General features: G+C 41.1%; 4 protein-coding genes across 5 annotated transcripts; 2 read left to right on the forward strand and 2 right to left on the reverse strand.

Annotated features, from left to right (window-relative positions):
* Nucleotides 1-122: 122 nt before the first annotated feature.
* Nucleotides 123-1,703, reverse strand: mrm1 (mitochondrial rRNA methyltransferase 1 homolog (S. cerevisiae)). The gene has a single exon (XM_071898541.2). It carries the CDS (start codon nucleotides 1,655-1,657, stop codon nucleotides 452-454), a length of 1,206 nt encoding a protein of 401 aa, XP_071754642.2. The 5' UTR covers nucleotides 1,658-1,703; the 3' UTR covers nucleotides 123-451.
* An 885-nt stretch (nucleotides 1,704-2,588) lies between these two features.
* Nucleotides 2,589-5,414, forward strand: chmp2a (charged multivesicular body protein 2A). The gene is made up of 6 exons (XM_071898519.1): nucleotides 2,589-2,734; nucleotides 3,286-3,453; nucleotides 3,558-3,737; nucleotides 3,863-3,993; nucleotides 4,089-4,150; nucleotides 4,307-5,414. Exons 2-6 carry the CDS (start codon nucleotides 3,286-3,288, stop codon nucleotides 4,426-4,428), a joined length of 663 nt encoding a protein of 220 aa, XP_071754620.1. The 5' UTR covers nucleotides 2,589-2,734; the 3' UTR covers nucleotides 4,429-5,414.
* On the reverse strand, nucleotides 4,982-11,387 carry msl1b (MSL complex subunit 1b). 2 transcript variants are annotated; one of them, XM_071898518.2, is made up of 9 exons: nucleotides 11,318-11,387; nucleotides 10,074-10,779; nucleotides 9,716-9,912; nucleotides 9,125-9,444; nucleotides 8,905-8,966; nucleotides 8,703-8,770; nucleotides 8,108-8,232; nucleotides 7,891-7,963; nucleotides 4,982-7,597 (listed from the first exon to the last, which is right to left on the reverse strand). In XM_071898518.2, exons 2-9 carry the CDS (start codon nucleotides 10,692-10,694, stop codon nucleotides 7,507-7,509), a joined length of 1,557 nt encoding a protein of 518 aa, XP_071754619.1. In that variant the 5' UTR covers nucleotides 10,695-10,779; nucleotides 11,318-11,387; the 3' UTR covers nucleotides 4,982-7,506. The 2 variants fall into 2 exon arrangements, with proteins under 2 accessions (XP_071754619.1, XP_078146793.1); XM_078290667.1 differs by having other exon boundaries at nucleotides 11,340-11,364.
* A 629-nt stretch (nucleotides 11,388-12,016) lies between these two features.
* On the forward strand, nucleotides 12,017-13,434 carry gip (gastric inhibitory polypeptide). The gene is made up of 5 exons (XM_078290611.1): nucleotides 12,017-12,108; nucleotides 12,331-12,421; nucleotides 12,867-13,013; nucleotides 13,101-13,191; nucleotides 13,329-13,434. Exons 2-4 carry the CDS (start codon nucleotides 12,336-12,338, stop codon nucleotides 13,189-13,191), a joined length of 324 nt encoding a protein of 107 aa, XP_078146737.1. The 5' UTR covers nucleotides 12,017-12,108; nucleotides 12,331-12,335; the 3' UTR covers nucleotides 13,329-13,434.
* The last annotated feature ends 217 nt before the right edge of the window (nucleotides 13,435-13,651 follow it).

Raw genomic sequence — 13,651 nt, forward strand, 5'->3', positions numbered from 1 at the left:
AGGGGTGAAAAGGTTAGTTTCCTAGCTTCCATAAAATAAATCTTTGACTTTCAGAAGAGATTATTCAATCTCTTCTTAGAAATAAAAAAATATACTGCATGTACAAGTGTCATTTTATTCACAATCACAACTGCAGAGAACTCCTTATTTAATAAAAAAAAGTATAACAGTCCAGATAATTGCAAAATCTCATGGCCGTTTCAAATAAACAATACTTTAAGCAACTCCAAAACATTACAATGAGATATTATGACAATTTCATATACATCATCAGATAACATAGACAAACCCCCTTCCCCAAAACTGTTGTAAATGTCACAATATACACAATAGTTTTGTGCATGTTGATGAGTGCAGAGCTTCCATTTTCCATAAATAGTTACAGTGCTGCAAGCTCAATCCAAGGCTTTGCACCCTAGTTTAGTGTACAGGCAGTCAGTCATGTTGGTTATCAGCTGTCAGATCTCCTGGTGGACAGCAGAGAGTGAAGCAGAATGCCTGTAGCTACAGAGACATTGAGCGACTCGATGCCAGGGAGCAAATCTCTGCGAGCTGGGATGGTGAGAAGGGTTTGACACTGAGAGAGTAACTCCTGCGACAGGCCTTCCCCCTCGCCCCCCATCAGCAACAACGTGGGTTTGGTCATCCGGAAATCTGAACAGCGAGTAACAGGAATCTGTGAGTCGTCCGCTTCAGCTCCCACCGTGCCGACCGCCTGCCAGCCCTGCGCCACCTTCGTCTTCAGCATATCCTCCAGGCTTTGGTAGCCGTATACCCCAATGACTTCCATGACACCTGAGCTGGCCTTGCTGACTACTGGGGTCAACGGACAGCTACTGCGAAGGCTGCTGGCAACTCTGTCCACGCCAAGGAAGTAAGCGGAGCGCAGAATGGCCCCAAGATTCATTGGGTCCTGAATTCTATCCAGCACGAGCCAGAGGGGGGGTACATTGTGTTTTTTGGGGGGTGCAGAGGCCCTCTCCTCGGTAAGATAACTCAGAGGACTGGCTTGCAGACATACTCCTTGATGCACATGTCCAGAAGACATCTTGTCCAGATCCTTCTTACTGACCCGGTGGACCTGCACCCCCCGCCTGCGAGCCTCCGCGCAAACCTGCAACACAGAAGTCCTGTGAGAAGCCTCGCCATCCTTCACAAACAGTTTACGGGCCTTTCTTCGTCCCTGCGCAAGAGCCAAGAGGCAGGGAGAGATGCCGAAAACAACCTCATAGTTCTCTTCTTTGGAGTCCTTTGTTGACTTCTCTCTTACTGGCTTCTCCTGCTTTTCGGTGAAGTCCTCCAGACTGAGTTTCTTGAGCTCAGATGATACTCTGCGGCCGTCTCCTGGTGGCTTTTTCCCCTGCAGCACTGAGATCCCTTTCTTCCAGGCTTTACTTGGAGCCGGAGCTTTAGACCGCTCATGGTCCTGCCATCTATCAGATACAGCAGGCGTGTGTTGGACACCAGAGCTACTTAATACACTGCGTCGTCTCCTCACCACAGGCGTGATGCTGCTGTCCTTTGGACACAGGAGAGAACTTGTGCCATGGAAAGACGCAAACTGAGAGCCTACTTTTCTGTTTGATACAGGCTTGAGCATTCTTCTGCAGCAAACAAATAGCAACCTGTGCTGATATGCAATATTCCAAGCACACATATTGACAATATGAGAAGAAACTACCCAGAGGCTCTAGGAAGAGTAACTTAGCTATCCCGGAGAAGCAGACTTGATTCCACTGAGTGAGAACACAATGTATCCATATATGTTATGTCCGCAGATATTACTTAGTATAGCTAGCAAGCTCAGAAAACGTCCTAGCTCGCTAAATATCTTTGCTAAAGGGACAACATGCCAGTGACTCGCTTTCCCCACCAACAACATCCACTACCTACTTCGATAGCTGCCACTTTTGCGGTCCTTTCAAGGGCTGCTGTGTTAACCATGTGCAATCCAGCTGCGTCAAGCCAGCGACGATATTACCGGATGCCGAGCGCTTACACCTACAAAATAAAAGCATGGAATTTGTAATTTTTGAAAAATGAATAATTGAACATTGGGGTGTGGAAAATCGTATTAAAGCAGTCAGTGGAATCATTACATTATATATGGTGTGAAACTCGAGCTGTTAAATAGATATTAAAAAGAATATCTTGTGTTATGGTTACATGGTACGCAGGAGTGTCTTATGGGTAAGACAAAACAATTCATATTTAATGACTTAAAACAAAAAAAAAGAGATACCAGAAAACTACGGATATCTACTATCTAAAATGTCAATTTTAACTCATAGCAGTGGCAAAATTGTTCCTAAAGAGAAATTACATTTTTGAAAAAAATAAATAAATACATTTTAAAAAATGATATATTAATTTACTATATTTAATTTACTACATATTACTATTTAAATCAAATCTTTTTTTCACGTTGGTATTTTGTATTAGTTATTAAAACGTTAAAATGTTGCCAGAAGTTCGTCAATAGGGGTTTTATTTTGAAAGCAGTGACTGTCTTTATGCATCTTTGTTCTGGTTGGCTTGACACTGGTGATAAATCGGAAATCTATTTATGTGTGACAAACTGACGTCACTTCCTGGAAGTGAAGCTACCTTAATGCGGAAGTGTGTGAAAGAAAACAAATAATCGTTAAAATTTGTCGAGTTGAAGTCAGTGAAGACGTCTTAAACACTATATACTTTTTGGATTACCGTCGTCTCACGACAAGTCCCTTACACGGTGAGACTAAATCAAGGGAGGATTGACTTTTTGACAGCTGATTTTAGTAACTTGGGCTAGCTAGCTGTAGCCAGAGAGGCTGTTCAGAGGTGTTCAGAAGAAAACAAACGAGCTAAAACATCGCTAAAAGCAGAGATTAGGTGGTGGTGCGCCCAGCATTTGAAACAGGCCTCTAGTCACATAGCTAACAGTTGAGTCAAATGGTACAAGAAACAGGCGACTTTACTGGCAGGGTTAATGTCGCTACTTATTGAAGCGCAGTGCTAGATAGTGACTGATCTAAAAGCTATGTGTCATAACTACCAGCAGGGCAGGGAGTTTCCATTGTTTTCAGTGTTTCGGTTGCGTTCATTATGTTTTAAATGGACAGAAATGGCCAAGTGGAGAATCTTTAATATGTTCACAACTTAGTATTGGAACTGTTACTGTGGGTTTTGTGGCTGTCTGGTGACAGGATAAAAAAAAAAAAAGAAAAACATGGCGGAAGGGCTTGGTGTATTTGACAGTACCTATTTAGTTTGACAGTTTTTGACTTTGACTTTTTTTTAAAGATGGATTTCCTGTTTGGGAAGAGGAGGACCCCAGAGGAGATGCTGCGACAGAACCAGAGGGCACTCAACCGAGCCATGAGAGATCTGGACAGAGAGCGACAAAGACTGGAGCAACAGGAGAAGAAAATCATTGCCGACATAAAGAAAATGGCCAAACAGGGACAAATGGTGAGAGGAAGGGAAAGAAAAGCAGTTGATAAAGGGAGAATCATAGTTTTGATGAATCACAGGTGTGATGAATTGCCTTGTGTATTTATTGTTAATCATTGCAGGATGCTGTCAAGATCATGGCCAAGGACTTGGTTCGCACAAGGCGCTACGTTAAGAAGTTCATCATGATGAGAGCCAACATCCAGGCAGTCAGTCTCAAGATTCAGACTCTCAAGTCCAACAACAGCATGGCACAGGCGATGAAAGGCGTCACCAAAGCCATGGCCACCATGAACAGACAGGTCAGCTCTCGTCGTCATAATCAGTGAAGCAAAGCATTTGACAGTCATAGCAAACATATTGCAAATGGTAAGAAACAATGGGTAAACGTTTAAAGCATCACACTCTATTTATTTCATTTACACAGCTGAAAATGCCTCAGATTCAGAAGATCATGATGGAGTTTGAGCGACAGAGTGAAATCATGGACATGAAGGAGGAGATGATGAATGACGCAATAGATGACGCCATGGGTGATGAGGACGATGAAGAGGAGAGGTAGGGGATTGACTATTGACTATGGGACTATTTAGTCTGTGCTTATGTAAAACTGTTTTCATAAGTCATTAATTCTGCCTCTGCTTCATGTACAGCGACGCCATCGTATCCCAAGTGCTGGATGAGCTGGGTCTTAATCTGTCCGACGAACTGTCAAGTAAGGAAAATGTAGTATTGTGCTTGAAAAGAGCTTCAAGAACAGTTATGAAAAGTCTATGTACAGTATATTCACTTTGTCTTTTGTCCAATACATTCCATTTATTAAGGTGCCGTATATGTTCATACCATTGAGTTTCTGTTGTGTTCATTCCAGATCTGCCATCCACCGGAGGAAGCCTGTCGGTGGCCGGTGGAAAGAAGGCGGAGCCCCAAGCCGCCCTGGCAGACGCAGACGCTGATCTGGAGGAGCGGCTGAATAATCTCCGGAGAGACTGAAAACATAGTAACTGTCAAGATACGCGCACTTTGGCTGGGGTGTTAATACAGACACAGTTGTACTTGGATTTCTGTATCTAGATTTCTTTGGAAGGAAAGGGTGGAAGAACACTGGTGGTTTCAGTAAACTGTCTATGTTATAAAGGTATACGGCTTTTTGTTTGAGGTATTTCCATTATATGCGTGAAGTATGTATTTTATCAACAAACCTACAAGGATCATTATCATCCATAGACCTAGTGAATTCTTGTCTCATTTAAGACTGCCAAATGAAGCATTTTTATCTGAAAGTGAAAATTTATTGCACAGAGTGTGTACATAGCTACTAACTCCCAATGGCATGTTGTTTTCACTATTTAACACTAATTACAAAATGTTTTAATGAACCCAAAGGTAAAATGAAAGTCAATATTATATAAGTGGATATTTTATATGTTTGGCATATACAAATATCAGCACTTTTTGTACATCAGGCTAGTTTGATGTTTTTGGGCATCCATGTCATCAGGTAAAACATGTTAAGGTTTACTACTGATGTATTCTTTTTGTTAGCTTTTGATTTAGTTTGATTATTTGTGGGAGTTTGTCACACAGTAATACATAGTAGAGGATCAGGGCAGTTGTCAGGGTCTAGGACGATGGACGGTGTACAAAAAGTGTCAGTAGATTATCTGAACATCCTTTGTTTTTTGTGTGTAAAATGACTAATAATAGGACAGTGTATTTTACAAAAATATGAAAATAGGATGACGGATAAAGAGAGCTATGCCCCAATCGACTCATCTTCACCAGAGGTACATGTACGATGGAAGGGCACTCACCGCATGGTGCCTGGTGTGTAACAACCCTTTATCAGTGGCGTTTTTGAGATCAGCAGGATTCTTACCAAAAGGTTGATAAAGGGTGGTGTTGATATTTTTGAGAAATTGTGTCCTACTTTTGCTTTTCTTTATTCAATAAACATTTTTTTCAGATTTCACAACCAGTCTGATTGTCTGTCTGAATGATTAGAGGTGGTAGTCTTCTGAAAAAAAGGCAAACCTGGGCCCATGTTTATCATCAGTTAGTAATGATGAAGTTTATACAGTTATCAACCAACTAATGATTCCAGATCAGTTCTCTTGTTTTTAAGATTTTCTATGGATATGTGCCAAGACGAATCTAGTTCATTTCATCCATATTCATTCTGCTGTTGTCACTGACCTTGAGCTATAGCAGAGTTGCTGTACATACATCAGTCACATTTTGTTTGCCACTACACCTAGTAAGTTTAACAAACCAAAATCTTAGACAACCAATCTACATATTATAGACATGTTAATCATTTTATTCCAAAAAAATCTGAACTTTCAAAACTGTCAATTTTGTCAACATACAATCATTATAGAACAATATTGAATGTACTCAACACTTCAACATTAAATAATAAAAAAATAACAGCCATGTTTTCTTTATGTACAACATTGTTTCTGAAAGCTATGTACAGACGACCAGTTTTTTATTTCCAAAATCTGCCTACACATTTGCTTGTCAGTTGTACTGAAGAGGCAGAGAAGCCATTGCGTCATATGTAAAACGGTTGAGCAAACGCAGTGAAGAAGCGAAACACTGCCAGAAATCAAACTGCGATTGTACATTTTAACAAGAGTAACTCAGAGAGGGAAAGATAACTGGCAGCTTGTTAAAGAGCATACTGGTGGACACAGCTATAACTACAGCTAGAGAGCTTATTATGTTCTAAACTGGTTCCCTTGAATGTTGGATAATTGCATCCTTAGAGACCAATGCATACACGTAAGTAGCCTAATATTTACTGCATTTAAGCATTGTAAAGACTGGAAACACAAAAATGAGGAACAAAACTTTGCTTTGTTATTCTCGGATCACCTTAAGATAAGGCTGTTCAGGTCGAACACGGCGGTGCTCATTGAATAAAGCAGCCAAAAGTCATGCTTTCAAAAATTCAAACATAATTATTCATCTTTTGAATTCCAATGAGCAGAGATAATGCTCCATTCAGAGGTATGCCATGCTACCATCTTTTTTGGAACAGGTTTAACAGCTCAAGAGAGCCCATGCAACTCACATATAAAACCAAACCAATGGAAACAGAACGGAACAGAGGGTTTCACGCCAATTTAACCACCTTGCAGATTGACCCAGCCTTTGTTTACATAAAGCAAAGTATGGACAATTCAGAACATCTCTTACCAAAGTACGTTGCCTTGTGTCAAGTTTTTCCTTACCTTGTATTGGCTCAAGAATCGCAATTTCGATATGAAATCATGCTGAGTGTGGATCAAACCTCTTGATATCACACCACAGTATACACTGATAAAATCTTGTTTGAAGTTGTGTGAGCACAACAAATAATATAGTCAATACACAGACAGCACGATACAGTCAAATTCAGACATTTTTCATTTAGGCAGAGAAAATGAGTATGGTAGGAGTATCCAGAGCAACTAGCTAGTTGTAGCAATATTGCTCATACTGTACATTTCAAGCTCTACTTTTCAGTCAGAATGGCAACAGAACCTTTTAAAATAAATACTCTCAAGATTAGAGCCCCCAGTTTGTCCTGCCCATTTGACTATGCAACCATGTAGTACTAATTTTAAAAAGTGATACAAACTACTCACATTCATGTAATAAAATCAATTTAGGATGGCACAGCTGCTACAAAATGTATTTGAAACGTGTCACAAGACATGCATATAACTGTTGGTACATTTTCTTTTTAGAACAAATACAACTGGAAGATGCTTTATCTTCAATAGCTGTCAACAAGGGGACTGTAATCTTGTGGCATCAAGGACTTAGTCTCCTTTTCAGAGGTATAAATGGGGCCAAAACTACCAAGGTTAACTGATGGTGCAGCTATCTCTCAATCCCCATCTTTCTCCACATTCTGCTAGAGATCAGCTGGTCTGTAGGTTGAGACTAGAGACGGTCATTTACTCTTCCACAGACTGAAAGCGAGAGCAACTGCTGACAGTCTTTTCCCAGAGAAGACACTGTAGCATTTCAGATCTGGGCATGGAGTGGCATCTCTTCTTCGTGAACGCCACGTGGATTTCACTTCCGACAGGTCCGGTGAGGTGTGTGTTTTTTGGGCACCTCGATGCGGCATCGGCTTCGGTCATCCAGCCAAGGCAACTCAAAATTCCTGGAGGAAGATCCCATTCACACATTTTACTTTATTTTTCATTTAACAATTTAGAAACGGAGTATTCAGCCTTTCTTGTTTATGCAGAGGTAGCAGGGCAGGTTTCATTTTGGAAGTGATTTTAAGACTTCACTGGTCAATATAAAGGCTCAAAATCTAGAGTTAATTTTTGAATTTAATGCATGCAACGTTGACTGTAATAACTGTGTGGATCATGTCTGCATTAGCTGACCACACAGCAAACATAACAGGGCAGAGAATTTAAGTAAAACACAAATGCTGTTCCAACTTACTGTTGTGTGAGTTTTGGTAGTGGCCGGCCAAATGCAACCACAGGCAGAAAGGGGGTGATGACTATAGATTCAACTGGTAGAGAGAAAAGAATTCAGTTAAAAAGTTGAGTAATTCATTAAAACAAAACAACAAAAACTCACACAAAATATCAAATCACTGACACTGAATTGCACCAAATTTCACTCAGCTATTGGGCATTAAACAAAGCACATGTACCATCTTCAGTGTCAGGATAGAAAGACGAAAGCTCTGGCTCAATATCCGGGATAACCTTCTTCTTGTTCATGCGCTGCTGCAAACGCTGGAACATGCGCTGCTCTCTGATTCGCTGAATGTCCCATCTGCAAACACAGAAGATGAATTTAAAAAAGAGAAAAAGACAGGGAGAGTAAGAAGGAAGGTCAGAGTAACACCAAAATCAAAGTAGCTCCCAAAGACTATAGTACAGCTGAGAGGTCACATGTTTTCTTTGGTGCCAGAAGACTATTCATTTGCAGCATACAGACTTCACTACAGGCTGGGCACTATGTTATTCCACACATTCAATCAGTCCTATCCTTAGATTACTAAATGATACAAATAGTCAAACTGTGTACAATTATTTTTTCCATTTTTTTTAAAACTTATTTAAAAAACAACATGTATAATTCATCCTCAAAGTTTGATCTTGTATATATAAAAAGGTCACGGTCAAAGTATATATTATTTTTTAAACAAACAATTATTACTCTACGCTACAAAGGGTCAAAACTCTTCAAGGGAATATTTATCAAAAGGCTCAAAGGTATTAACTGCTGTCAGTGATGTGTACCTTTTCCTCCTCTTCTCATCCAACTCTAGCTTCAAGTGACGCTTCAAAAACACATTGTCGTCCAGCGCCTTGATAGAAAAACACAAGTTAACACACACAAATCATAACTGCGGTAAAGTTGTGTGATTTTGGATCTATTGTCGGATAACTGTCCAAACACTGGGGGTAAAATTGTTGTTTGGTTGATACTGACGTGTCTCACCTCTGGGATGTTACTGGATGTCTCACCCAACGGCTCTATACAGTTTTCCCTCCAGGATGGAACTAGAAAGTATTGAAAGAACGATGAAAAAAGAGAAAAAGGCCATTACTCATGGATAAAAAGTAAAGTACTGTTCAAGCTCATCATCATTATTAACAGGATTAACGCGACTCATTACGAACAACCAGTATATCATATACTACTTGAGGAGTCCACTCACTGGCCACATCTTCCTCCTTTTTAGGGGAAGTCTCACGCAGAGGGGACAGGGGAGGCTGATGCCAGCAACAGAGGTACATCTCTGTGGTGGACATGAAGGGCAGCTCTTCCATCTCAAAATTGAACTCAGGCTCCTCTTTGGTTGGGAGCAAAAGGTCCTTTTCTGACCCCGACCTCCCAGGCCCCATCTTCTCTGGAGTCTCCTTACTACGCAGATCCCTTTGATACGGAGAGCCGGGCTGACTGTCGGACTTCTGGGGGCTGAGCTTGGAACTCTTTCCCCGTGATTTCTGGAGTTTTGAGTCTCCAAAACAAGATTTCCTGTGTGAGAAAAGCAAAACATTTAGTGGTCGATGGTGGTTTTGGTTGACCTACACGACAAGAAACTTAGTCTTGAATGCTGCATCTTTTGACTTTGACTTTGAAAAAAAAATATCTGACTGAAACAAATTATTTCACAACATGTTGGTAAATGAACTGTGGCAGGCTCTTATTTCCCTTTTTTCTGCATGCATTTCATTATTGGGGTTTGATTCCCCACATGAAACATGTGAGCAAAGCCCAGTACGGTGTCTGCCGTTATTTTATTTACCTCTTTTGACCTTTGCCGCCCCGACTAAAGTGGAGTGGCGTGGATGAGTTTGGTTGCGGACTCTCCACTACATCCAGATCCCACATGTCCTCTTTATCAGGGGTCCATGGCTCCAAGGGCTGGAAAAGGCGCTTGTCGCGCGGGTCCTTCCTTGTGAGCTGCAGGCGACGCTCCATGCGCTCAATACGCGCAAGCAGCTGCAAATGAAGAGGACATGGCAAACAACTTAGTAATATGCAGAGTAAAAATTACATTTTGTGACAAAATACATAATGAATTAAATGTTACTATTAACAAGTCAACACATAAAATACCATACCACATACCAGTACTTGCTAAAAGAAATATTTTTACATACCGTCTCCTTGTCTGCTTTGAGCTCATCGATCTCCTTGTCCTTTGACTGCAGCTGTTGCTGCTGTTGTTCAATGAGGTCCAGTTGGAGGAGAAGAATCTGCCGGAGGCAGTTGGCTTGTGTGTGGGGATTTGCAGGGGTTTTCCTGATGTTCCTCCACTTGCCCTCAGAGCTGAGTTCAATGGATGCAGAGCCAAGGACTCCAGGGACAACCCCCTTCGCACTCTCATCAGCACCAGCATCCTTGGGGTTATTGTTTAAAACCATCTGAGGGTTATCCATATTGTCAATGGAGAGGGGTTTACCTTTCACTGGGGTTCCCTCACCCCCCATTTGTCTGACAGGGGACAATATCCCCACAGTTTTATTGTCTCCTTGAACTACTTCTGCAACTGTGGCAGCGCGGGCAACTTTGCTTGTTGTGTAATTCTGGTCTAAGTCCTTTGATTTGCTGGGGATCTCGCCCCCCTGTACGTCTTGAACATCTATAACAAAGTCACAAGACTCCCTCTTGAGACTTATAGGACTCACAGTAGCGGACCCAATATGCGTTTTCTCAAAGTCGATCGTGTCAGCGTTCAGCTTGAATCCCGTATTAGGATACAGCGTCGATCTCAGAGTCATGGCGAACACAACGACTTCTCATTCTGCAACGTCTCGGCGGTGTAACTTAACAGCTGCTTCCCGTGTTAAGTTATTAGCTTTTACCCTGCAAAACAAAGAACACATTTGGTGTGTTAACGTGAGCTGCTTAGTTGAAAGCATACTGAACTGAGAGCAAAAGATATGCAAACATTACTGATACTTGGACAAGCCAAAGAAAACTAACGTTAACATTAGACTGCGCCTGAACCCGGGCATCCTTTTCCAAAGAATTGCTGGCTGGATTTGAAATGCAAGCTAAGCTAAATTAGCAATGCAGGAGAGAACACACAGACGCTAACTTGGTGACTAGCTAGGCAGTTTGGAAAGAATTAGCCCCATTTAGGCGCCTGAGCTCGCTTTCCTGTATCAGAGCTTCAAACAAGGACTCGGGAGTGGCTGCGTAGGACACTGGCAGCAGCCATCTCCTCCATTTTGGTTCTCGCGAAATCATGAAAAACAATAACAGCTAGGCAGGCTAATGTTAGCTAGCTAGCTTACTGACAAAATGCGCGTCCGGAGCAAGACGGTAACAACCACGTCACAACAATCGTAGTTGGGATAGCACTGTTTTAAAAGAATATGCAATTATGTTTCTAGTTTACCGTTGGTATTATTCAATCCCACCTGCAAGTGCCTTCATGTTCCCTCCTCAAGACTTGTTTTAAAGCGCCGACAACTGCGCATGCGTAATTTGCTGGATGGCCATTTCTTGTGTTTTGAACGTTCCCATACAGAAGGGTGGCAGTAGGGGGAACCCGAGCTCTACAGGCTATCACACAAAAATATAAGTGGTATATTAGACTCTGTTTGTCCAATTAAGGAATGTTAAATTGGTGTGACGCTCCTATGGAACAGTAAAAGACGCCAAACTCACACGTCACCATATGACCAGGAAGCATTGTATTTTTCTGCTCTGAAGGCCAGATCTTATTTTCCAGTAGGAAATCTCTTGCCATAAGAACCTTCAAACAGACATCCTGTTATTAAAGAGTTTACACTTTCCCCTTTATCTTTCAGTATTATCAATAAGCAATTACTTTTTTCATTTCCTGCCGAAGTGGTTAGTTGATTAGTTTAATGGTCCATGAATGTTTCCTTTGGGTTGTTAACTGCAATATAGAGTGTCTTAAATGTCTTTCTAAAGAGAGTGGGAAAATAACCTTGAATTCACCACATTTATTACAGTGCTGCTTATCAGTAGTCACCTGTGCCTGCTCGTGTCTCATTAATGCTTTAATGTGGTGGAACTAAAATGTTTTTCTTGCTAATTTTCCTGCTATGACACAAATTACATCTGAGAAACTGTATAAAAGGCCAGCGTCTCAACTCTCAAGGCAACTCACCAGGTTAAGTAGCTCAAGTAAATCTCACTGCACACATCTCCATTTTAAAGGTAAGGCAAAAAAAGTTTCATGTATTTGTTCTTGTCTCTGCTATGTACTGTTTTAGCATGTTGTACTCATATTGTACTGTTGTGAGATCATGATTTTCCCAAAATGACTTCACCCAGTGATCACAGACTTATGCTAACCAATGAGACAAAACAGATATGCAGGCTGTATCCCAGATCAACTCTCATCTGATTTGTAATGTTCTCTGTCTTTTTGCATCAAAGCCATCATGAAGCTGGTGCTGTGTGAACTGGTGGTCCTCTGCCTGTTTGGGGTGCTGCATGCTGAGGCCAGGGCCCAACCTGAGGACACAGGGTTAGTCTCACAAGGCTGACATGTGCTCTAAATTTGTTTAATCTTCATATGTTGAATGTTTTCATCTCTAAAAGCCATGACTCCATTTTTACATATCAATAACTCAAACACTTGTACACTCTAAAATGCTTATTTTTTAAGCCAAGGTTATTTGTTAGCTGTTAACTTCAGTAATAATCCATAGTGAGTTTACTTAATATTTTCTGTAGCAGCAGATGTACCCCATCTGTCCTTGTTTTGGTCTCAGGTTAGCTTCTACTGAAACTGATGGTTGATATTATATAAGTAGGCTGCTAAGTATAAGCACATTTGTCTTATGCTGGTGTAGTTTGTATAAACTATGTTCATTTAACATAGTGCTGGCAGTTTTCTTCCTCTGGTAGCCCATCACTGCTGAGGGAATACAGGGAGAACAATGTTGCTTATGTGGTTTTATCTCTGTCAGCATGTCAAGTCTCACTGTCAATGAGCAGCGCCTAGGGAGAAGATATGCTGAGTCGACCATTGCCAGTGACATCAGCAAAATCATGGATTCTATGGTGCAGAAAAATTTTGTCAATTTCTTGCTCAACCAAAGGGAGAAAAAAAGCGAGTAAGTCACTGAATCTAGCAAATATTTCAGGCAAAAGCAAAACCAGTACACCTATAAAAGCAATTTAATGCTGTCATGCTCTCACAGGCCCAACACTGTGGAAGAAGATCCAGAGGAGCGTCAGTACAACGACCTCCTGAGGCTCACTCTGCATGAGCAACAAAGGAGGAAGGTCTAGGTGTGTTTTCCCTCATAAGTACCCTTATATGGCTTTCATATGACTTTGTCTCATGATACTGTGTTTATTATTGTATAAACTGATCTGCCTTACTGTGTTCAATACCATCACTTCTCACAATGTAACTCTGTCATTAGGCTCCAACAAGGCCCAGTGGCGCTTTGGAAAGTCAAACAACTCAAGATGGCTCCTGTGCTGATGTCTGCCTCTTGCTGTTTTGAAAATTTGGAAGTTGTTTGTTTTCTATTTGGATCAGAAGAGTAGTGAAATTTTGCCCTGTGGCAAAGCTTCTGTCTGTATGACATAAATTGTTGCACAGCAAAATAAAATGACTTGAAATGACTTGACATAAGTGGCGTTGTATTTTGTGTTGCTAAAAACATGTAACATTTTACATTATATGTGAAATGGCTTCACATATATATAGGCTATATCTAAGCAGGGATATAAATCATAGTAT

Source organism: Centroberyx gerrardi, chromosome 20 (genome assembly GCF_048128805.1).
Source record: "Centroberyx gerrardi isolate f3 chromosome 20, fCenGer3.hap1.cur.20231027, whole genome shotgun sequence".
NCBI lineage: Eukaryota > Metazoa > Chordata > Actinopteri > Beryciformes > Berycidae > Centroberyx > Centroberyx gerrardi.

Coding starts and splice junctions, on each gene's coding strand:
- mrm1 (XM_071898541.2), bottom strand. CDS start 1,657: ATGTGTGCTTGGAATATTGCATATCAGCACAGGTTGCTATTTGTTTGC.
- gip (XM_078290611.1), top strand. CDS start 12,336: ATGAAGCTGGTGCTGTGTGAACTGGTGGTCCTCTGCCTGTTTGGGGTG. Junction 12,422..12,866: donor GCCCAACCTGAGGACACAGG/GTTAGTCTCACA, acceptor TATCTCTGTCAG/CATGTCAAGTCTCACTGTCA. Junction 13,014..13,100: donor CAAAGGGAGAAAAAAAGCGA/GTAAGTCACTGA, acceptor ATGCTCTCACAG/GCCCAACACTGTGGAAGAAG.
- msl1b (XM_071898518.2), bottom strand. CDS start 10,694: ATGACTCTGAGATCGACGCTGTATCCTAATACGGGATTCAAGCTGAAC. Junction 9,445..9,715: donor GGCGGCAAAGGTCAAAAGAG/GTAAATAAAATA, acceptor TTTCTCACACAG/GAAATCTTGTTTTGGAGACT. Junction 8,967..9,124: donor AAAGGAGGAAGATGTGGCCA/GTGAGTGGACTC, acceptor AATACTTTCTAG/TTCCATCCTGGAGGGAAAAC.
- chmp2a (XM_071898519.1), top strand. CDS start 3,286: ATGGATTTCCTGTTTGGGAAGAGGAGGACCCCAGAGGAGATGCTGCGA. Junction 3,994..4,088: donor GAGGACGATGAAGAGGAGAG/GTAGGGGATTGA, acceptor CTTCATGTACAG/CGACGCCATCGTATCCCAAG. Junction 4,151..4,306: donor TCTGTCCGACGAACTGTCAA/GTAAGGAAAATG, acceptor TGTTCATTCCAG/ATCTGCCATCCACCGGAGGA.